The 24,947-nt window shown below is 42.3% G+C and overlaps 1 protein-coding gene across 1 annotated transcript; it reads left to right on the forward strand.

Annotated features, from left to right (window-relative positions):
* Positions 1–5,202: 5,202 nt before the first annotated feature.
* Positions 5,203–24,947, forward strand: HAS2 (hyaluronan synthase 2). Its single transcript, XM_009568767.2, has 4 exons — positions 5,203–5,799; positions 15,675–16,301; positions 20,778–20,879; positions 22,633–24,947. The coding sequence occupies exons 2-4, from the start codon at positions 15,675–15,677 to the stop codon at positions 23,560–23,562; spliced, it is 1,659 nt and encodes a 552-aa protein (XP_009567062.1). The 5' UTR covers positions 5,203–5,799; the 3' UTR covers positions 23,563–24,947.

Here is a 24,947-nt window from a genome sequence, read left to right on the forward strand (position 1 = left end):
AATAAAAAATACCTTTTCTTGAAATTTGACATTCTATGAGAATTTAAATTTCATTTCAATTATTTTTTGATAGTTTTTATTATTAAAAAGTCCCTTTGAGGGTCCAGATCAATGTGTCTTCATTTTCATGTGGCAGCTGAGAAAGACTGCACTGCTGGCTGACAGGATGGCCCCCGATACCAAGCTGGCAGAAACCAGGGCACTGCTGCAGGCAGGCTCTGACCAGCTGCACTACCTCAGTGTCCCGCTTAGGCAGCAGGGTGATTAAATAAAGACAACTACATCCAACCAGACACAGGGGCTTCTAAAAGCCACTGTGTCAGTGGGTGTAAAAGCCACTGTTCTGTCCAGTTTCTCCATATGAAGGCAGCTGTGGATGTACAGGAGTATGTCCCCATCCTGTGAGCAGCCGTTGGAGGTGAGAGTCCCATCATCCTCCCAGATGGGGTATTGAGGCTCTTCAGGAATGACTGGGCTCTCCAGACTGGTCAGGATTAGCCTTGCCAGGAGCTTGGCAGAAGCGAAATAACATTGATGAACACTTGCCAAGCCAAAGCTGTCTGGCTCTGGTCAGTTTAGTTTACCAGCACAGTCATTGTTTGTAGATCTATATTTCAATTGCATGCGCTCTTTGTTTGACGTGGTGTTACCTATGGATCTTACACAAAACAGAATGCTGTTATTTAAAAATAACATTAAGTTGTTCTAAACTGGTCTCTCCCTACTGTCAGATTAGACTATAGGCATGAGATTAAGTATTTCACGTAAATTAGACCACAAAAGAAACCTGTTACTGACCTGCTTTTACTTCTACTCCATGCTGGTTACACATTAAAACTCATTACTTCAAACCATCCTAAAGGGCATTTTTGCTGACAATAACAGCCCATTCTAGCCAAGAATTGTGGACACGTCCAAATGTGCATGACTTGTTTCTACTCTGAATCTGCCTGCTATCAACTTCTAATTGTTGCTTCAAGTCACGGCTTTCTCTACTATAAGAAAGAGAAATTATCAGAAAGTTTTAATTTCACAAAAGTTATTTCATTTTAGAGATCAGTGGTTTTCTTCATGTCCTGTAAAGCTTCACTTACAAATAATCTCAGATTTAAACGCCTAGAACACTGGCAGCCTCTAAAATGGTTCTGTATATAGTGAAACCACAGAGCTTTAGGTCTGTCTACACTCAGTCTTCTTGAGCCTCAAACTGCCCATGACATTTATATTAAAATCTACAAGTGAATCTTCAGTTGCCATAAAATCATAATTTAGGGCATGATTCCACTTCTACTTACATCCTTATCAGTTTCTGAGACTCTCCCACTTCCAGCAGAATCTGCTACATGTGGAAATAGGTGTGGAACACACTTGAGGTATCAGTCCAGTTGTTCATATTTTTGTGGAGTTTAGGGGTGGAAGGAACTGCTAGATCACTTAGTATGACATCCTTGTTATGGACATCCATTCTGTTATTCTTATACTGGGTCCAATAAATCATGCCGAACAAAAATGTTTCTTCCAAAAATCATTCAGAGGATTTCAAAACATAGGAATTCATCAAACCTTTTCATCATTTGTTGTTCACTGTAACATGAAAAGAGATACTTACCTCTCATTTTCTTACTGTGAATATAACTGTCCAATGCAAACAGTTTGCTTCTTGCTTTTATTTTTTATAAACCCCTCAGAGTGGCCGATGTGCAGTAAAAGTGTAAATCTTTACCTCAGAGATGATATGAGGCAAGAACTCTTCAGTGTGGATGGGCTCAGTGACCTCAGCTTCACTAAGGGACCAGCTCTATTTGCATTTTCCTGGCAGTAGTGCTACAGAGGACACTGTTTAGGGCAGTCCTCCTGCCAGATACCACTGGCTGCTTGTTTCCACAACCTCCCTTTCTCCACTAACCCTGAACAGCCGTTTTGTATGTGTGCATAGGAAATAGATTTCATGTTTGTGGCTGTCTTCAAAATAGATCAGTTCTCTGAAGCAATCAGTTAAGCATTACAAACTCTGCTGGTCCGAGTGAAGGAGTAGGTTGACGTGTGTATATATGTGTGTGTGGTGTATTTTAGAGGGGAATATTGACACATGTAAGGGTGGTAGGAAAAGGAGGCAGGAAAAATGCACATAGAGCCATTCCCTAGGGACAAAAGCAAGTACTCAATAGTTGCTGAACAGTGGCTAACATGTCATCAATTCATCCCCTAATTTGCTTTGCACTAACCAATTTATTTAAGCATAGCCTATGTCAAACTCCCTCCAGATAATATTTTGTTTGACCTCTGTCAAACAAACCCCTTGTCTCGTTAGACAATGAAGTCAGGTTAGTTCATTATGATTATTTTACTGCTGGTGGTCATCTATGCCTGTGGACAGTGAAAGCCAAGAAATCTCTTCTCTCCACTACTTGTGATTATAAATCCCAATTAGAAAACAGAATTGTTCAATAGTGGTAACCATGGAGATGTAAAAAAATATATAACCATAGATGTGATATACCTCCAGTGACAGACATATACATCTGTTTTCTATAGCACTGTGTGGAATGGCATTAATCATATCCTACTTTTAATTCCTTCCTGGTAGGCAAACCTAACTTCAGCAATCTACGTTATTCCGCTTGCCCTGACAGCACGATCACAGAACATAAGCTATGGCTGAGATGGAAGTAGCTGCAGACATGAGAGACTCACCACTCCCATTATGTCATATTCTAAAACAAAGTTTCAGTGTGATTTAAGTGCTGCTGTTGCTGCTCCTGTAATACAAGCAGGACATAAAGATTTGTGCCCCACCAGATTCTGCCTCTTGATCTCTGTTCAAACCTAAAGAGCGTGGGATTAAGCCAGTGGGACACTGTGTATTTCAGAGTAATATACAGTCATCAGCAGAGGAGACGTGCAGCCTTCAAATTTAAACTATTTAAAAATGGAATACAAAAAGAAGACAAATAATAGTTAATTTTTAACAAATGCTAATTTGTAATAGTTCTTTTGTAACATTTGGTTACAAAAAGGAACCAAACCAACCAAACAAATCCACCTCCAGCCCCAAAGCTCATTTCAGAAATTATCCTGGATGTGAAGTCTCCTGTGCAAGACATATGTGTCCCTGAATCAAGACAAAGCAAACGAGTGCCCGGGGATCCGGAAAGAGGTTGGCAGCAACAGTTCCCCAAGGCACAGCTTTAGGGATAGCCAGGTTCAAGCACGGACTTGGGACATCTGTGTTATAACTTAATCTTGCTTCTGGCAGCACCAGACAAATTCTGATGTCAGGAAATCACGCTTTAGGAATCACAGAGATGTCAAAGACTTGGTTATATGTGCAATGGTAGCAGAGCTTGGTGATAGCTCTTGCCTGGCAAAATGACCAAGCTTGGCTTACACTAGATATTGGGGTAGTAGGAAGGGTTAGGGTGGGCATGGGACTTCTTGACACCCTTCTACCCTCTGGCCTTGCAACAAACACTACAATTTGCCCATTGCCAGATGAAAGAGACAACCTGGGTCCTGTAGCAGGAGATGCTGCAACATAGGCCATTTGGATGTGGTTGAAATATGTGAATGCTGCTGTGTAGGGAGGAAGGCCTGAAACTGAGAAATGCCTGAAATCCCTTCAAGACATCGTGGTTCCTACAACACACTGTATTCTCAAGGACACTCCAAATCATATTAAACCAGACTGCTGTCAAAAGCAGTTGTTCTGCCTTCTCCCTGGCCAAGTTACTTGTCTTTATTTTTTTCTGCTTCCTTTCCCCAAATAGCTATTTTCTCCTGACACAAGGAAAATGACAATGCGTTGGCAGGAATGAGGAGTCCAAAGCAGGAGGAGGGCAAGACAGCTGCTTTGCCTGGCACTGCCAGGCTAAGACAGCCACAAAATTGTGGCTTAAACTGGAGGCAGAATTTTTATTTGAGGCAGAACAATTTGTCAAGGAGTGTCTATGATGCACATCTTCAAGCTACTCTTCTTGGCAGGAACTGAGCACACCTGGAAATTCTGACCACTTCCCTGAGGTAGCAAAAAAAACCCACCCCAGTCTAGATGACCACCGACCTCAAATAATTTCTTGCGTATGAGGGGGGGCCCAGAGCACTGCAGAGTTTTCCCGCGACAGAAGGTAATGTTGGGTGATAACTCGACAAAAAGTCAGCACCAGGTTTCCCAACGGTGTCTGGACACGGTCCCCTCTGTGGGCTCGACGCTTCCGAGCAGCGGACTTTGTGGTCCTTGAGAAAAGAGCCCGGGGGAATGAGAAGCCGCCTTCCCCCCTCCACCCTCCCCGCCAGGGCACGGCGAGACGGAGCCGCGACCCGCCCGACCTCGCGCCCCGCCCGCTCCGGCAGCGCATCCCGGCTCTGGGTGACACCGGGCTCCGCGAAGCTCCGCTCACTTCAACAGTGCCACCTAGTGCCTGTTTTAATCATTTCAAGCGAAAACGGGGGCTCGAAAGCGGGGAAACCCGCGTTTGAGGCGGAGAGGAGTTAGGAAGGGAAGGAGCCCATCCGTGCGAGTGGAAGCTGCCGGCAGCATCGCCTGCCGCCTGCCAACTGATGCCCCTGCCGGCCCCAGCTAACTGCGAACCATCAGTAAGAGCACAGAGTGAACATTTCTGCTTAAAAAAAAAAGAAAAAAAAAAAAGAAAAAAATCCAAACCCACAATTTTCCCATTCTTAAATTGTCTAATGTATTTCTTGGCTTGTTTCAACACATGTGGCACGGATATTAATGCCAGTGGGAGCTTCCTTGGGTATTTACTACAGCAAATGTTTCCGAGAATGAATGGGTAAAGTGGGATTGGAAACTGCAAAGTTCATCCATTCATAGAGGCAATTCCCTTATTAATAAAAAACAGCAGCAGCAACAACTGTCCCAGCTGAATAGTGGCTGTGGGAGGGATAAGTCCCACACCCCAAGAATAGGGATGCGGGGAGAGGGGAAAGTGGGGGTTTCCCCCTAACCGTGGGGCATGAAGAGGAAATCAGGTGGTGGCAACATATGCGTATTGCAATTCTCCAGAATTTGCAACTTAGCTAATTGAATTCCTGCCTCTGGACTGGTCCTTGGCTGAGATCATTTCAATGGGCAGGGTTGGTTTCTTTTTTTTTTTGCCTCCTTACAGGAGTTCCCTCCCCTCCTTCTTCCCATCCTCCGCCTATTAAAACAACTCAAGTCTCACTTGTTAAAAGACCCCATAACGTGGAGGAGGCAGAAAAGCAGCAGCAGCAGCAAGAAAGAAAAAGACGTCTGGAAAATATTACTCGTTTGCTGCTGCTGAGAACCTCACTGAAACAGTTACTCGGTCAGCAAGGCATCACCAAAGAGACTTTATCTGATGCTATATATCTCTCAAACTTTCAGACGCTGCTTTACAACTTCTCCAGGCTCCTGGGTAGCCGGGTTTGAAATAAGATCTTCAGTTTCGACCACGAGAAACTAAATCTTAATTTATTACTTCTAACTTTTTTTATTATTATTATTATTTGAAAAAAAATAATCCCACAACTTTGAGCTAGAAACTGAAGCAGAGAAAGACAAATACATGGTAATTGTGAAAACACGTGGGAGAAAATGAATAGGACTGAATAGCCTTAAACGTTTTATTTTTTCAATTTTCATTTTTTTAATGATTTTTTTATTTCTGAGCGTCTCAATAAGTCCTTAAAAAAAAAAACAAAAAACACGATTTGATCTTTTACCTCAAACTTGGAAACTGTTCAGCGGGAGGAACGGTACGTGAGACCACACGGCTGGCTGGAGCCCCTCTATGACCAAAGGACAGACGGACAAACAAGGTAGGTGATTTATGATTACGCTTCTGTCACCTCCAAAGCAGAAGACCCTCTTCTCCCACCCGCACTATTCAAGGAAGGGAAGCTGAAACAGATCCCAAGAGTGGGGTTGGGGAGGATCTTTACACTTACACCTATTTCAGCAAGGAATAGGACCGCAGGGAGGATGAATGAGGTTTTCAGCTTCAGCCCCTCCTCCGTGTAATCCGTGTGAGATATTGCTAAGCTCTATGATTTGTAAAAAATAAGAAAATGAAAAATAACCAACCCAAACTCAAACCCCGATGAAACTTAAAATGACAATAAAATCGAGCAACAGGTTAGGAAGCCGCTCCGCGGCGCCCAGAGTGGGAGGCGAGCGCAGCCCGCGGTCCAGGCTGGCTCCCCCGCCGCTGCTCCGCATCCCGGGCGCGGAGGGAGGGCCGGGACAGCGGCGAGGCGGGCGGGGAAGGGCTGAGCCCCGCCTGGGCGAGGAGAAGCCGGGGCGATGGCGGAGCCGGGAGGAGGGCGGGGGATCCCCTCGGTGACGCAGCGGCGCCGCCCATTGGCCGCCGCCACGGGGATCCCCGCAGGAGCCGCGGGGTCGTCCTGCTTCGTGCGCAGTGGCCCTGCCCCGCGCCTGCTCGTGTCTGCTGCCACGGCCGAGGTCTTGAAAGAATCGTAGAGTCATAGAATAGTTTGGGTTGGAAGGGACCTTAAAGATCATCCAGTTCCAACCCTCCTGCCGTGGGCAGGAACGTCCCACCAGATCAGGTTGCTCAAAGCCCCATCCAACCTGGCCTTGACCACCACCTCCAGTGATGGGGCATCCACAGCTTCTCTGGGCAACCTGTGCCAGTGCCTCACCACTCTCATGGTGAAGAAATTCTTCCTAATGTCCAGTCTAAATCTGCCCCTCTCCAGTTTGTACCCGTTCCCCCTCACCCTATCCCCACAAGCCTTTATGAACAGTCCCTCTCCAGCTTCCCTGTAGGCCCCTTCAGGTACTGGAAGGTCGCTGTAAGATTTCCTCTGAGCCTTCAGTTCCGTTTCTCAGGCTGAACAAGCCCAACTCTCTCAGCCTGTCCTCATATGGGAGGTGCTTCAGCCCTCTGATCATCTTTGTAGCCCTCCTCTGGACCCATCCCATCAGTTCCATATCCTTCTTAATTGATGATTCCAGAACTGGACACAGTACTCGAAATGAGGTCTCACAAAAGAATAAATATTATTTACTTCAAGTGCTTCTTCTTTCAGCCTATGACCCAGGTTTTTCCATCCCAAGCCCTGCACACTGAGCCATTATTCTGGCCCCTGCAATTAGATTCCAGTGCTTTGCAGTTGGGCAGACTGAGACATGTTGAATTCACTCTGGTTCCAAGTTCACTCCTTTTGATGAGTCTTGCCAGGTTCCATAGAGACTCTGGGAAAGAAGGGACCTCAAGAGAATTTACCCATTTCCCTGCCCCGAGAGAAGACCCCAATAGGTCACAATAGAGTCATAGAATCGTAAAACAGTTTGGGTTCGAAGGAACTTTAAAGATGATCCAATTCCAACCCTCTTGCCATGAGCAAGGACACCTCCCACCGGTAGGGACTCCTCCCACTAATTCAGGTTGCTCATAGCTTCATTCATCCTGGCCTTGGAACACCTCCAGGGATGAAGTGCCCACAACCCCTCTGGGCAACCCCTGTCAGTGCCTCATTACACTCACAGTAAAAAATGTCTTCCCAATATCTAACCTAAATCTCCCCTCTTTCTTCTTAGAACCGTTACTCCTCATCCTATCACTACAGTCCCTAATAAAGAGCCTCTCCCCAATACTCCTGGTAGAGGTTGTCTAACTTCTTCTTCAGAGCGTGCAGTGACCCTGTGTCTCCCAAGGCAGAGCTGTTCCTCCACATTAGTACTTTGCTTCATAGAGTCCTTCCTAGTGGATCTTTTTCCGTAGGCACATAGGTGGCTTTTCTCCAGCACTCAGTGTGTAACCTGGGTTCCTTGGGGCTTGTTTCAGGGACTGGATGGGTCGCTTCATTTAGGGGTGATGGCAGGGAAAGGCATTCTCTATCCCTCAAAAACTGCTCAAAATCCAGCCCCCACCAAAGTTGGAGGAGTTTCATCAGCGGTGTCATAAAGCCAGGATTTCGTTTCATGCTGGTAAATCTTTTTTATCCTATATGCAAATGCAGAAAACCCTGGGAAAGAGAAGATCTACTGGATTCAGTGGAGTTTCCCATGCTAGTTCACAAGCAATGAACTCAAGTGGTTAGTGTGCAAACAAATTTGCTTCATTTTATTACTGCTCAAGATCAGTGTAAAAGTGGCAAATCACTCCTCCATTCAATGTAGTGGGAGTTGACTAAGTGCAACTAGATATGACCTATGATTTACAAACAAATTACAAGACAATTAGCTATGAACACCAACTAATTATATATTGGCTGGAGCAGTCAGGGTTGTGCCAAAAGCATCCATGAATTTCATAACCAGCAACCAGAAAACATTTCTAAGCTAGAGTTTTGTTTAGCTGCAATCCAAAATATCTGAGTTCAAGTATGATTTACTTCTTGTTTTATTTCTTATAGCGTGATTGGGGGAGTTGGGGGGGCTTCTTTTGGTTAATTTAGCAACTAATTTATCACTGTCTACTTCAGGGACAAATCCAGCCAGCAGCTGTAGAATTCATTCCACATCAGTTTCTCTAACCTCTAAGAGACTAAATTTGGACGGTTTAGTGGGAAACATACATTGAGCAGACATGAACTTCTTGATTTCCTGATCAAAGCCTGTGCATGAGATACAGTTTGCCATTATTACTAATCCTGTTCTTTATTTTAAACCTAACCCCAGAGTTAATTTTAGTCTTATGTGAGCCCTTTCCAGAAGATCAATGGCATGAGAAAATCTGGAAGTGATAAATAACCTAAAGCACCAGATATGGTAACTCTGCTGTAGTAAAGATGTACAGACATAACATAACTTTTCAGTTTCCTCTCTGCAGGCTGTAAAATAGAAGAGGGAGTCTGGACAGCTATTTTATGCTTGTAATTAATGTGTACCTGGAATCATTTGTACTTCAAAGATAAATGATTTATTTCACCATCAAAATAAGGCCAATAATGAATCTTAATATTGGCTGAAAAATTATAACACTCAGATACTGTTTGTGTGTAAGCAGACACTGTATGGGTGTAAGGCCACATACAGTATGCATCCACACGCACTCAGAGACGCTCATGCCTTTCAAGCAGATGCTCTATTGAAGCTGATGCTGTTATTCTTGTAAGTAAGAAGGAGGTTTTTAAGGCTTAAAAGATGACACATCCTTTGATTGTGTGCAAAACAGCTTTCAGTAGCTGGATGGATGCACGTATACGCACACATCTCAGATTTTATGTTGCCAACCTGACTGATCTCTGACGTCCTGCTGAGTAAGGGTTGCATGTTTATTGCAGACAAACCCCTACTGACTCTACCTTTAGGTGAATGTAGGGGAGCAAAAAGGAAGTGTTGTGGTGTTTTTTTATTGAGTTTTTTTGAGGAAAAACAGTGATGTGGAACTAGAGAACCAATGGGACCCATATCACACCAGAAAGAGTAACATTATGAATATTAGTAACCTAAGCCTTATAAAGGAATTTTTTATACCTCCAAGAATGTCTTGTGTGATCATGATTCCCATCTTACTAGTGTGGAATCCAAGACAGAGAGAGGTGAATTAACTTACCTAAAGTCACCCAGCAGATGAATGGCAACACTAGGAACAAAATCCAAATTGTCTGTATCCTGGTCCAGTCTTAGATTCCATAATGTAAGAAATGTAGTGGTTAAGCAACGACCAATCTGACAACCTTGATAAGGGAGATTAATATATATCATAAACTTGTCAAGTGTACGCATACACTTTTATCCTGAGTAGCTCAGAAATAGCAGCTTCATAGAGATATTTTTTTATGCCTGCACTACCAAACTGCAAGATAAATTATCCACTTATTTCCTTCTGCAGCAAAATACTTAAGTGCACACTTATCTCTAATGACATATTTAAGTGCTTTGATGAATCCAAAGCCTCAGCACTGAGGTTCAGAGGACTATGACTACTAGACATTCAAGAATTTAGCATCCGTATAGCCATGTAGAAATGAGACATTTTCTAAGGTTTTCAGTACTCAGCACTTCTGGTTAAAACAAAGATTTGCAGACAAGTCTGATGTGCAGATCTCATTCATGAGGTTGGCTTGTATTATCACTTTATTTTGAATCTGGAGTATGCTATTGAAGCCAATGCTACAGATGCTCCTCCTCCAGCTAAATCACTTGGGTTTGTATTGCAAACTGATCACCGTTCACACAAACTGGATTCCTCTTGAATGAAACTAATTACAAGGTTTGGAGCATACTTCAGACTAATGGGTTTTCAAGGGTCTGACTGATCTTCAGAGTAATATTTGAAAATGTATGGCAGGTGGAGATAGACACTCAGAACCAGCTATTCCTCTTTGCAGACCTGGTTGTGGACTATTTGCTAGTGTGGTCATAGCTCTAGATGTCTAGAGATAGGCACTGCTCTTTTGAACATTTAGAGGTGAAGGGGACAAAATTAAGCACACTTGTAATTGAAACTTTACTGTTATCTCCTGGACAAATAGTGATTTTTGCAGTGTAAGGGTTTTTGAAAAATATCTTCAGATGTTTGGAATGCCTTCAACCAGTCTTACAAATCGTTGTGATTTATGTATGAGTTTCCTGTGTCTCCCCATCTTGCTTTTTAATCTTCTGGGGAAAAGCCAGCCAGAAAAAGCTACATGCAAATATGTTTGAGTGTTGTACATGAGAGATGACTTCCGAAGCAAATGCTGTAGTAAAGTGCATCCCACGTACTGCAAGCAAATCTCACTTCAGTTTGACCTCTCGTCAGTCACTAGTTCCACGTCCTGTATCAGCAGATGCAGGAGACCACCTGTTTGCTTCTTTAGTCTTCATAGGAGCTACACAATGGCTGGTATGGAATAAGTGAACATATTGCAGATAATGTTGATGTGTTCAGACACCAATACACATAGGTTTTCTGGATATGTATTTCCCTCTAATCTTTTTTTTTTTCCAATCTCTTGATGTATTAGTAACAAATTAAGCTTTTTTTTTCTTTTTTCCTTTCTCTTTGGCCACTGCCTTTGCAAAGGGATGAACTGTCTCCAGGTCCTGTTACTCTCAGAGATGCATGAAAAGCTGATTAATAACTGTATGGAGGGACTGTGGTATATTATTTTGGAGGTGTGTGGGTGAAACTGGTGCTTTACCATGGAAACTGTCACTGTTCTTTACTGAGTAAAAATCCAGTCCAAATCAGGACATAAGAACGTGCTGATTATCCGTTAAGTGTCTAAATCTTACTAAAGTTAGATATATGTACCAAAACAACAGCTAAATAAGAGCTTAAATATTTTTCAGAACAGAGGGGACTCAAGCATATTTTGCTATGTTCTTCTAATTTGAGGTCTAAGGCATAATTGGGTCCTAGAAAGGAGTGTGATCTTTATTGTTAGAGTTAATACCCCAGTCATTGTATATACAATGTGGATGTCAGTCAACTCTTTGTTAACCAGATTTTTTTAATGGAAATAATGTTAGAAGACTACAACCTTTTGTTATGCCTGTTGTTACTAGTAGTGTAGAGTAAGAGCGTGAGGTAGCTTCATTACAGAAGTGACCAAAAAAATACACTTTGTGTGGCTTTGTGAGGATGCTTAAAGAGACACAATGCCAAACTGATGTCAGGTATATGCCAGGGTTCTTTTCTTCACCATGGTTTTACATAGGAGCCTTCAAAGAGAGGCACACGTGTTCTCCAGTATAGTCTCTTCAAGGCACGTGTACTTGGGACTGCTTGGTGAATCAAAATGTGTCATATGATCAACAAAAGCCTACATAGCATTAGGATTTAGCATATGTCTTTCATATTTCATTTCTACTAGGTGGGCTGGTTAGCACTGACCAGCTCCAACCATGGAAATAAACAGCTGCAAGATCATTGAAGCAAATTGCTCAGCAGGAGACTTTGAAGTCTCTCTACATACACTCATCTTCTGCATGTTTGCTGGAGGCTGCGTAAAGTTTGTACTAGGTTCAGTGCTGAGGGGTTAGGTGAAAGGCTCATAAAGGATTTAAGTGCCCAAATTGCAGAGTAGCATTAGCAGTACTGTCTCAGTGTTTCTGTGCAGTACATGGGAGGCATAGGCACCTCCAAAAGAGTCTGACACAGCCAGTGCCCTGGTCAGAGCTTTACCATACAAGTATCTGCAGCTACTGACTTAAAAAGTGAATGTTCAGTCTTACTGTACCCTGGAAATGTCCTTCAGGACTGATGCAACACAATAAACCCTCTGACTTCTTTCAGTGCTAAAATAGCTTTCTCACTTGAAAAAAAATAACAATGAAGAAAGAAAAATGCAGGTACTATCTTCCTCCTCCTGCTTTACAAAGCTAGTTAAAAACCTGCCCAGAAAGTGCAAGTTCCAGATTTGACTCCAGAGATAGTCAAGTAACCCACCAACTCACCTTCTTGCCAAGTGAGGAGCCATTTCCCTCTCCTCACTCCAACACCTGTTCCCATGTAGCAGCAGTTCCATGTGTATACAGAAGTGAGCTGCAATTATCTTCATTTTTCCAGGAATATGGACTGGCTAAAGGTCTTCCATGCGTTGAGCACCTCATCCCTAGCCTAGACTATGTTTTTTTTCTATTATTTTTTTCCAAGTACTGCAGTGCCTGTTTCCCAGGACAAACTTACCAAGTTAGATCCATTGGTCTGAGGTATAAATAAAACACTAAGCTGTGCTGATCATATGAGATGTGTACAGTATCCCTGTCCAATTAGTCAGCTGTTGAATAGTGCTGTAGTGATGGCAACTTTGAATAGAAGCAGTTACATTTTTCTGAAAGGATATTGATAGCACTTAAAAAGAGTGTTTATCAACAAAATGACTGAAAAATAATTGTGGATTTGAAAATTAATGTGGGCTCTTGTCCTTCACCAAGCATTTGACATTTTCATCTTGATTCAGCATGGCATTATTCTAGGTTTGAATTGTTGAAATACAGTACTATACACTAGATATCTGATAATGCTTTATTCTAGTTTTGTGTGACAAGTTCAGGAAACTTCAGGAATAGATTTTGACTGATGTCTTACTAAGGATGTCCTTTTACATTACAGTTTGTTAGGCAAAGCTAGATATTCATAACAGCACTGCCTGTCCTTAAAATCTCTGATGCAGCTATTCCCTGCCCTCTGTGCTACTATTTGACTCAGCAATTCGGTTTTGGTCCCAGATTTGTATAAGCGTCATTTCCTTTTAACTTCTTGGTTCAGTTATTGGAGAAGGGTGGAGTGTTTTTGGGTTCTTTGCCATTGTTTAGGCATGTTCAAGTTGATAAAGATCAGTTCTGCTGGGCAAGTTATCAATAGCTCACGTGCCAAAGCTTGAGAATATTAAGCAACTTTTTCCAGACTTTCCCTGAGATGTAGTCAGTTAAAAGACTATACATAAAAACCTCAATTGCACATACAAAGGGGAAAGTTTCTTTGATGAAAGCCAGGAATTTAGATCAAAACACAGTTCATTTTCCCAAGGTTGACAGTGAAAGGATATAAAAAAAATACTGTTTTATTAAGACCAGAAATCCATTTCTTGATCTTAAAAGACTGGGTTTTTGCGAGGGAGGGATGCTGTGCTGTAATGACAAGATCAGAGAATGCATTTCTTTTTATTTCCTTTTGTGTGGAAACACTTCATAGGAGAGAAGAAGCAACAGCAAATTAATATAAAAGAAGCCTAGTAAGGTATATAGTTAGTCAAATGTAAATGCTCCAGATCTTAATCTAAATCCTGTGAGTTCTACCCATACAAGTGGCCCATTGATTTCAGTCATATAATTCTTAATGCAAGCAGACTTACGCCTGTACTTGCTAATAGGAATTTTCTGTTTATGGCAAAAGAAGAGAAGTAGTGGACCTCAAATAGGAAAGCAAAGTACAACTGCACCGTTAATGAGATATTTACCTTGACGCTGGTGACCTTCTGCATGCTTGAGAGATTAATAAACACAGTGGCTACTTGACTTCAAGGTAATCTAGAGAGGATCCATTACTTAATCTGTTTTCTAAAATGAGTCTATTTTGGGCACTGAGTTTTAATTCACCCATAGTGGTGGTAGGCATAAGATGTATCTTTTATTAGACTTCTTTGTGACCCCTGTTGTGAAAGACTTTCAGACAGGCCAGATGAGGGGCGGTGCCTTTTGCTGGTGGGTGATTACAGCACCTGTCAGAGCCTAGCCGTAAGTATTCATGGAAGTCCTAGAGATAGGGTCCAATTTCTTTGACAGTGTCTCCAAATATACATTTAAGAGGCTTCCTGCTGTGTTGACATTTAAGACCCTAAATAGCCAGTGGAAAAAAGCATAGTCTTCGTAACTTCAAACTTTATGCTCGCCTGGTTTAGTTTTATTTTGTAAGTGATTCTGTGTTTACTTCTTTTTTTCCAAGCCTGTAACTTTTCAGACAGATATATAATTGATTACAGCTATGCTGCTGCAGCTTGGTAGAAGTTTTTCAGGAAAGAGTTAAAGACATATGTGGTGTAAGAAGGTGCTGTTCCAACTTCAGCTTTGGCCAGCAAATGCTGAAACAAACATCAGCAGCAGACAGGCAGGATGACAGCAAGGAAAATATGAACAGTAGTAAGAAAACATGAATATTAAGTCCATTACTCTGAGAGGCCCTAATTCAACAAAATATTCAAGAATGAGTTTCAGGTTCATTGACTTGCAACGCACTTGCTGGGTTAGCTTTAAACAGACATTATTTGCTTTATGACCTTAACATTAAACAGATTAATTGACACAAAACATAGTCATTAACTTTCCTGTAATTCTGAGAAAGCTGTTGCATAAAATGGTTAATGTGACTGCTAAAGAAAAGCAGCTAGGTAGACGTTGTTTGTCTCAAGAATACTGAAGCAGCCTCCATAATAGCCAGTTCCTCCATAACCTAGAGCCTAGGTTAGAAGATTTTACAGCCAGGTAACCTAAATATGCAGAAGCTGTCAGAATCAACTGGTGTTCTAATGAATTTCTGACTCCAGGGTGGAGTCTTGGCTCTGCTAAATTAATGCATACTTTTGCAACAGACTTAATCTCAGTCAAGCTTTAGCCCTGTACACACATGCTCACTCGTGCATATATCTATGTACACAAATGTATGAATAATACATTTTTGCAATGGTATTAGAAGACCTTTTAAAGCAGATGTCTGATTATATAAATATAAATTATAAATATAGTCAGACATCTGTTTAAAAAATTATAAATACATTCATACATCTGTTTTAAGAATGTCCTTCCAATATTTTTGCAAACATAACTAAGCGACAGAAATGATTCAGGGTGGGATACAGTCATGACAGGGATGGGGCATGAGGAGGGGCTGCCCAGACTCTCAGCTGTTTCACTTGCCCGTGACCATATGAAGTGAATGGTGGCCCAAAATTCCTTTCTCCAACCCAGCCCCCACAGGGTAATATGACAGAGTGTCTCATTCAGCAAGTCTAGGCTGCCAAAATAAGATGCTGACACAGACAGCACCTTCTGTGAGGACATCACAAATAGTAGAAAACATCCCTAGTGCATTGAGTGTGTTTGAATCTTACCTTACATGGAATAAGTACTGCAAAGAGATGTTAAGTTGAGCAAGCTGATGCAGAAAGTCTGTGACACAGGAAGGAGTACAGGGTGTTTCTTTAGATCCTGAGATCTATGTTGTAGCTATGTATATCTCCTGAGAGGTCTTGTATCACCAAGTAGTGGCTCTGCTAATGGTTTTCGTGCTTCTTTGCAGATGTATTGTGAGAGGTTTATATGTATCCTGAGAATACTTGGAACCACACTCTTTGGGGTGTCCCTCCTGCTGGGAATCACCGCTGCTTACATTGTGGGCTACCAGTTCATCCAAACAGACAACTACTACTTCTCCTTTGGACTCTATGGTGCTATCTTGGCATCACATCTTATCATCCAAAGCCTGTTTGCCTACTTAGAACACAGGAAAATGAGGCGATCGCTAGAGACTCCAATCAAGCTGAACAAAACAGTTGCCCTTTGTATTGCTGCCTATCAAGAGGATCCTGACTACTTAAGAAAATGTTTACTTTCTGTGAAAAGATTGACCTACCCTGGAATTAAAGTTGTTATGGTCATTGATGGGAACTCGGAAGATGATGTTTACATGATGGACATTTTTACTGAAATCATGGGTAGGGACAAATCTGCCACTTATGTCTGGAGTAATAACTTCCACGACAAAGGTCCTGGTGAGACAGAGGAGTCTCACAGAGAGAGCATGCAACATGTATCTCAGCTGGTCCTGTCCAACAAAAGTGTTTGCATCATGCAGAAATGGGGTGGAAAAAGAGAAGTAATGTACACAGCATTCAAAGCACTGGGGAGAAGCGTGGATTATGTACAGGTAGGTATTGGAGCACCAGGTCAGTGCCAATTCAAACACACTTTGAAAGAAAGCAGCTTTTGTATATTTTGTGCAGCATGTTAGAGGCCATCCTAGTCCCTGATGAACACAGTGCTCCTTTCAGTCTGTTTGGAAACAACTTGACCGTTAAAAGTGTATTTTGCTACCTTTTAAAATGGTCAGCCTAACTGTGAGTATGTTAGATCTGTGCGCAGCTATTGGAGAAATCTGAAATCCTTCCTCAGACTTCAGTACTGCGCCCTAATCCAAATGGTTTTGCTTCAGACAAAGCCAGTGTCCTCCTGAAGACCCCTTCTCTGCTCTTGTAGATCAAGATCTTGAGTGAGGTTTTATTTTGTGAGGTTGTTAGCAGCTCAATATGCAAGCAGATGGACAGGTATTTGGTGGCACTAGGGAATACCTCAGAGCACTGGTGAGGTCTGTATAAAAATGGGGATATTTTAAAGGCTTTGAAGGCTGTGCAGAGAATTCAATAAAAGGGTCAATGTGCAGCTTTGAAAGAAAGATTTTTTTTTTTCAGCTAAAGCCTGAAGGAGCTTTTGCTTCATCAGTTACAGCTGCATTACCTCACTCACCGCAACTTGGCCTTTAAAGCCCCTATGACACTGTTCACTTAAGAATGAATTAGGCTGGGTCCTCTCTCCCTGTTTCCAAAGCAGCAGAGGCACATTTCTTTCCAGCTACCTTGGATCCTGTGAAAGATTTTCTGGTTTTGCCTTACACATGGAAGCACTCCTCACTCCTACAAACAGCTCTACTGACTTTGGGGAGGAGTAGATGTTGTGTGTGGAGGAAGGCGAGTGAGATCGGTGTCTCTGGCTGGACACATTGATCAAGGCCAGCAACGCTTATTTAACTATTCACACTGAATATGAATTAATTCCTAATTAATCACCCCCAGCCCTTCCCACCTCCTCCTGACCTCAGACTGTCCAGCCGTCTCCTCTGTGGAGCAGCAGCTCCCAACAACATACTTTCTGTTGGCTCACAGCAGCTGCATGGCTGAGTCATATGTGTTTCTGGGGTCCATGCCCAGCCTTGTGTGAGTGTGTGTGCATGCTCCACAAGGCACAGTGTCCAGGAGTGTGGTGTCTAAGGGAAGCTGCCAGTAGCTGCGCTGAGAGCACCAAGTCCTCCATACGCAGGAGGGGCAGAATATGAAAAGTGATGGGAACCTCTCTGTTACTGGAGACTGGAGTCTCCACTGGAGAAGAGTAAGGCAAAGATTAAAACTCATGCCCTTCCAAAACTGAAGCTGATTTATTCTCTGAAAACAATGAGCTTAAGCTCTCCATTGTCTGCACTTTGGTTTTGTGCTGTGGGGACTATGATGGGAAAAAAAATCTAGTTTTCTTTATTAGCATGTTTTATAATCACTTCACACGGAAAGTATCAGTTTCAGAGAGAGAAAGCAGAGAGGAAATGAATTCATTGCAACTTACATCCCTCAGTCCAGCTCTTGCATTTGTTCAGGGAACCTGGAAAAAAGTGCTTCTGTTTGAATAGTCATAGCATAAACTAAGAAAAGGGAAGAGATATTTGTGGTCTTCCAGTCAAACAACACTCCTAACCTAGCTTGGAAGTCCTGATGAATGTGTCAGAGGGTGAAATGCTGCTGTAAACATCCACCAAACATTGCAGTAATGATTGATGCCACAGTCACATATTAGAAATGCAGCATTTTGGTGGCCCTGGCTACTACACAGTCACAATGCAATGCAGCTAAAATGTGGTTCTGTTTTATGAATGAATGAAGGCTGAGATATTTCAAGTGGATCTTGGGAGTACCCATGCTGTATTTCTTCAAACAAGCCCACTATTTTAAGGGCTGAGTAATCTCCATCAATGATCAAGCACTTAAAAAAGTGGACAAATCAGCACCATTGCCCACCACTGAAAGTGTGGCTCTCGTGGCTCTTAAAAGGCACCTTGGGGTTATGGATAGACAATCATAAGCAGTCTGATTAATGCAGATAACGAGCTCTTGCTTATTAGTGGCATCTCATTAAATAGCTAAAACTGCTGTGAAGGCTTATTTCCTTCCTGGTTAGGCTTGGTGGGTGCAAGCAATCATGTAGAGGAGTTAAACTGGCAGATATCATCAGTGCAGAGCTGGTTGGAGCAGCCAGGATGCAATTCATCTTGGCTTGATGGAGGTACCCTTGTGGACACTCCAACACAGCCTGAACTTCTCAGAGCAGCTTGGATAAGCCACCACTGGCTATAACATCTACATGAGAAGCTCACTTAAGGTTAAGTTTCCCTTTTTGTGCAACTCTATGACCCAAGGTAGTAATTTCTAAGTCACTCAGGCCTCATGTGGAAAGATGGCAAATTGTGTCTTGGGCTGTCCTGAGCCACCCCTGGCTGAGCAGACCTCGGTGTGTTTTATTCGCTTTCCTAAGTGCCTTTCTCTGGGTATATCCTCTTTTTACCTGCAAAAGAACTCATCTAGATGGAATATGGTGGCTTGTCTGGTTTGCCCCAGAAACCCAGATACTTCCACTGTGCTTACACGCTCAGGACTCATGCTGGCAATTTGTAAATAAATCCAGTGTTTTCAGGACTCTTCATCTCATATTAGCCATGTTGTTCATAGGCAGGTCTTTCTGCTATAGCTAAATACATCTGATGGGGAGGGGCTGCTGAGCTGCATCAATTGACAGGCACTAGAGGGAAAGCAGAGGGGCTGGGGAGGGGCTGATCCCAGTCCACCACTCATGGTCACAAGAAATAATGAGTATCACTACTTGACCTCTGAGTACTCAGCAAATTACACATTCCCTGTTCAAAACACTCAGCAGCAGGTCTGTCCAGGAAGCCCCACATAGAAATGCAGGCGTTCTTCACCCGCCTTTTCTATCACCAAGTGCTGTCACTAATGACAGCTCCCCACTAAAGCTGGAGGCAGGCCAGGTTACAAAGATGCTCTTGAGGATGAGTCCTTTGAGGAGAGCAGCTGGATGCATCAAGTCAGCAGGAGTTGGAGATGCTTGTAGTATTTCTCCTTATAGAAATATGAGAGTTTTCATCAGCTTTCCCCTCTCATCCCCTCTGAGTTAGCATGAAGGGGAGCATGCTGGCAGGCAGTCAGCTGAATCCTGAGCTCTGCAGCCCAACTATCCCGGGTAATCTCTCTGCTCAAGTTTGGTCCACGATAGAACTCCAAAATGTTCTCCTCCCCCTTCACAGATCAGAAATGATGTTTTCCACTCCCTTGAGTGAGGGGGTTTAGGCTAAATTGAAAAGCTGGTTGAAAGGACACCAAAATTAAGATGCCAGATACAAAGACTCACAAAAATCTGACTTAATGTGTTGTTCATGCAGAGCTACTGGCTTTCCCCCTACAGCCCCCATCTGAAATCATAGGAACACAATGTGGGTATAAACTGGAAGAAGAAAAAGAATTTTTAGGGCAGTCAAAGTGGTGTTTCTAGGATGCCCTCTTCTCCTCCAGTTTCTGGGCAACTGCAAAATTAATTTACACATGATGGGTGCACTGCTTTCAGCAGCAGCAGCAGCTGTGATGAGGAAACACCCGCTCATTTTAAACCGGCTGCAGCCGGTGTCATTCTCCTCCAAGCAAATGAAAGCAGTGCCAGCTGCCTCACAGACCAGCCAGCATGTCTGAGCCCTCCTCCTACTCTCCAGGGGAAAGCCAGTTCCTAATGTACACAGTGTTTAGTTGACTAGGAGTGTTTGTGTGGCTGAAACGCCTCATGTGTGTCATCTGTTTCTGCTCTGGTCTCGTGGACCACTGCACTTCGAGACTTGCTCCTTCTGGCCTTACATATTTTTTATAAGAATGCCAGAGGAAAATAGCATATAATTTCTATATATCAAATGTCAAATTCTTGCACTACTAATAATACACCATGCATATAAAAATAAAAATTAGTTTGCTCTGGAATCCAAAGTACCTATCTTAACATAAATTGCTAAAGCCTTCTATGAGTGAAATAGCTATTAGGTTTCTTCCCAGAATTCTAGCTGATGTTTTCTTTTTTGTAACAAGTGTCTGGAATTTAACTCCTTGCTCATTCCCTCATATGGTGCTATAACCATGCAGCCAACGCAGGGGAACACTATGTCAGGGCTCAGCAGGAATCCGCCACACATCCTTAAACACTGTCTTGCTCTGCGATTCCCCATCTCTGAGAGTATATATTATTCAAAGAATCTAACCGAGTGTGCCAGTAAAACAAACAGAGCTGATACAGAAGAGAGAATTGTTTGCGTACACAGCCCTAACAAGCACTTTTTTTTCTTTCAGCACTACTCCTTGCTGCCTGATACAAATAGCTTTTAACAGACAATATCAATGAAGACTCTGAGGGATTATTTGCATTCAGGAGAATATGCATTTAGAGTTACCACAAGCACGCATGAGATTATTATTTTCATCTCTAGTGTATTTCTTAACTTATTTTTGTTCTTGTCTTGTTTTACTTGTAGGTCTGTGATTCAGATACAATGCTTGATCCAGCCTCATCAGTGGAGATGGTAAAGGTCTTAGAAGAAGATCCAATGGTTGGGGGAGTTGGAGGTGATGTGCAGGTGTGCCATATTTTTCAAATTAACAGAGGAGTTTCAGCAATTACTTGCACTGCAACAAATTTCCCTGCCTATAACAGAATTAATTATACTGTGATACCATTATAGAGGCTCTTATGATACCTTAAACTTTCTGTCTGTTGAATGGAAACTCTTATTCCTGGATGTGAGCACTGTCTGGTTTTAACACCTATAGAAAGCAAATAAATATTATTTTGCCCCATATAGATGAAAAGCTGGGTAATGTCATTGTCAGGACTGTTGTGGCACCTTTGAGTCTCTGGGTATAAGTGCTTCCTCAGCAAGAAAAACTATAGGAAGGCACGGAACTGAGAACAGGACTCCCACAGCCGAGTCCAGCACCCCAAGCACTTAAATTATGTTGCTACTGGCAGCTAAGATTGGTTGGAAGAAAAGCCTTTTTGAAATGCAGTGCACTGTGCGCTCTGTGCATTTCTGGATTTCCTCTGCATCTCTGTCAGGCAGGACAAGTGGAAAGCCCCAAAGTCAGCCCACCTCCACTTCTGTTAGGATTTCTAACATTGCTGAGCTTGGCTGACAACTACAGCAAAAGGCTGTCCATTCCTTTGACATAACTGCTTCTCTGCATTTTATCAAGAAAAATGCATATGACTGTTTCAATTGACCTTAAGATTGGTCCACAGTACTCAGTTGTGGTTTTATATGAGAAGAAGGAGAGGGGGCCATCTATATGGGCAAGCGCGCACTAGTGTACGCCTCAGTAGTCAGAAGTATTTCAGGCATGTGACTCAACTCCAGCAAATGAAATTCCCTTGAAAGCCTAAATATCTTTGCCATTCTGAAATGACCATGAACTAGGCATCACACTACACATGTGAGATGCCAGGCATGTGTCAGTACAACTGGAGGGAGAAAGTACAGGTTCAGCTATGACTGTGTAAGTTCATAAGCATCTACAGAGAGGCGTGGGAAGGATGTGTGCCGTCTGTGAGGGAAGCTGGCAGAATGAAGGCTCTGGGCATTTTTTTCCCAAGCACATGGTGCATGCTGAGAACCTGGATGTGAAGACATGAACTTGAGCATCTGCTGGTGCTCATACCTCCATTGAGTATTCAGGCTTCTAGACGATGTCTATGTTGCATTTTAAGCCCAGGCCTAATCTTCCAGTGAGCTTTGGGGCATACAGAGGAGACTGAGATTTTGATGCAGGCCAAAAAAAGACACAGCTGCAGTACCACAATATGTCTGGGGGCAGCTTAATAGGACTGGTCCTGCAGAGACAAATCAGAACAAGTTGTTCCTCAGATGGCCTAAGGTAGACAAAGACCATGTTCTCGGCCTTTCTCATGCTCTGGCACAGCTTTAGGAGGGCTGGAAAAAGTCCTGTGAGTTCCAAAGTTGTGTGTGGGATGCGGAGAAGCAGGAGACCATGTCTGGGACTCCACCATCTCCTTTCAGGAGAAGCTGAGTCCAGAAGACTCTTAGATGGGGGTGAAGGGAAAAGAAGTTTCTTAGTGGATAATAGGAAAGATTGCAAGGAAAACCAGAATGTTTTGGTGGAATAGACTTCTGAAGTCTTCATCTCGCCCTTCCTGTCAATATCCAGGACTGTACAGGTTAGTCCTAGATTCACTATGAGTTGGATGTAGGAGTGAGGTTCCCTATGTATGTCAGCTAATGGTGCTCTACTCTGCAAATTCCTTATTGATCCAATGTCTATATTTCTGTCTCAAGAGTTCACCTAATTTTTTTTTTTTTTTTTTTTTTTTTTCAGATTTTGAACAAATATGATTCCTGGATCTCCTTTCTGAGCAGTGTGAGATACTGGATGGCATTTAACATTGAAAGAGCCTGTCAGTCCTATTTCGGCTGTGTACAATGTATCAGTGGACCTCTGGGAATGTACAGAAACTCTTTACTCCATGAATTTGTGGAAGATTGGTACAATCAAGAATTTATGGGCTCCCAGTGCAGCTTTGGAGATGACAGGCATCTAACTAACAGAGTGCTAAGTCTGGGCTATGCAACAAAATACACAGCTAGGTCCAAGTGCCTTACCGAAACACCGATAGAGTATCTCAGGTGGCTGAATCAGCAGACCCGCTGGAGTAAATCATACTTTAGAGAGTGGCTTTACAATGCAATGTGGTTCCACAAGCACCATTTGTGGATGACCTATGAAGCTGTAATCACTGGATTCTTTCCTTTCTTCCTTATTGCCACAGTCATTCAGCTCTTCTACAGGGGAAAAATCTGGAACATCCTCCTCTTCTTGTTGACAGTTCAGTTAGTTGGTCTGATAAAGTCTTCCTTTGCCAGCTTCCTTAGGGGCAACATTGTCATGGTTTTTATGTCACTCTATTCAGTGTTGTACATGTCAAGTTTACTGCCAGCAAAGATGTTTGCAATTGCCACGATAAACAAAGCAGGGTGGGGCACATCAGGAAGAAAAACCATTGTAGTTAATTTTATAGGACTCATTCCAGTCTCCATTTGGTTTACAATCCTCCTAGGTGGCGTAATTTTCACTATCTACAAGGAATCAAAAAAGCCATTTTCTGAGTCAAAACAGACAGTTCTCATCATTGGTACAATACTTTATGCATGTTACTGGGTTATGCTTTTGACTTTGTACTTCGTTCTTATCAACAAATGTGGCAGGCGGAAGAAAGAGCCACACTATGACATGGTGCTAGAAGTATGATGTTTCCATGGGAAGTTACCCAGAGAGTTGTGAAGCGACCCAACGACCTTGTAGTATCTGTGGCATCAGATGAATGTTGCCAAGGGAAATGGATCATTGCTGCTGGGAATAGGACATTCATATTCCTCTGGGTTCATTTTCATCCTGCCAAAGTAAGAAAAAAAAACAAAAAACAATTAAAAATATTTTTTTTTATTTCCAAGGGAGAGAAAATGCAAACCACACAGTTTTGACCTGTTCGCAAGAAAATGGGAGAACTTCTCTGTTTATGCACTTTTTTATTGTGCATACGCCTGACAGTGTTACATTCTATATACCTCACTGGTCATGCTTATGTGTGTGGACAGGAAGGAAAGGAGTTTGGAGAATCAAGAAAAGGATCTTTCAACCCCTTGCAACTTAATTTATGAACTTCTCTTTTTTTATAGTTCTGTTTATAGGAAGGGTCTTTTGTGTTAGGCTGCCAAATGTAATGCCAAAGGTAAATTTTAAGAGGCCATTGGCTGAGCTGTATTTTTATATTATTGTATTATTTGTGTGTGTGTATTTTTAAGCCAACTTTTTTCTAAATCACATATTTTATATTTTACTATCTGCCAAAAAAAGCTGCCTCCCTAACATTTTGTTCTTTAGCCTTTTTTAATAGATTTGGGGAAAAAAATTCACACTTCCTCCCCCAAAATTTGTGCTGAATTGATGTTGTTCACAACAGAAAGAATAAAAAGTCTCTCTGTATTTTTGCAACTGATGTATGGTTATTTCTGTGGAAAATGCATTTAAGTGTGCTCTTTGAAGACATTTATTAGGAAAGGCCCAACCTTGACAGTTTTCTAATACAACATATTTCTGTGCAAAAAAGGCCAAAGGGGTAGATGTGTGCAATCTGGGGGTTTGTTCTGGATAACATTGTAAAAGGGAAATTTGCTTCTTTGCTGAGAGCATCATATCCCTGGCATGCACAATAGCCGTAAGGCAAGGCAGGCCTCCATCCTGCTGGAAAAGACATTGCTATAGGAAAGCCCCACTGATTTTATATGGGACCTAAGGAGTCAAAAACTTGTGATCTGGAGAAATATTGGACATCCCAAACTACAATTGACTTCACTGATAGTCGTAGTTGTTCATAATCTGCTAGTACAAAGCAGACTGTTCAGATTTTTGAGGTTTTAAAAATTATATGAAAGAAAAACTTACCAACACTTTCTAAAAGTGGGTGTCTTACTATAAAACTTGTGCAGTGCCCTTCATGTGGTTTACAGAAAATACAAACAGTAGGCTCTGTCACATCTGTCTAACAGAGATTCCAGTACTGAGCCCAATAATTTGTATTTGAGTAGAGCTTATCTACCAGAAAAGAAGCCAATTTTTTAATCAGAAAACATCAA

Source organism: Cuculus canorus, chromosome 2 (genome assembly GCF_017976375.1).
Source record: "Cuculus canorus isolate bCucCan1 chromosome 2, bCucCan1.pri, whole genome shotgun sequence".
In the NCBI taxonomy this organism is placed as follows: domain Eukaryota; kingdom Metazoa; phylum Chordata; class Aves; order Cuculiformes; family Cuculidae; genus Cuculus; species Cuculus canorus.

Bases quoted from the DNA above. Each gene is read 5' to 3' on its own strand.
- HAS2 (XM_009568767.2), top strand. From the start codon at position 15,675: ATGTATTGTGAGAGGTTTATATGTATCCTGAGAATACTTGGAACCACA. The intron at 16,302-20,777 runs GTAGGTATTGGA...TTTTACTTGTAG, and splicing joins GAAGCGTGGATTATGTACAG to GTCTGTGATTCAGATACAAT. The intron at 20,880-22,632 runs GTGTGCCATATT...TTTTTTTTTCAG, and splicing joins GAGTTGGAGGTGATGTGCAG to ATTTTGAACAAATATGATTC.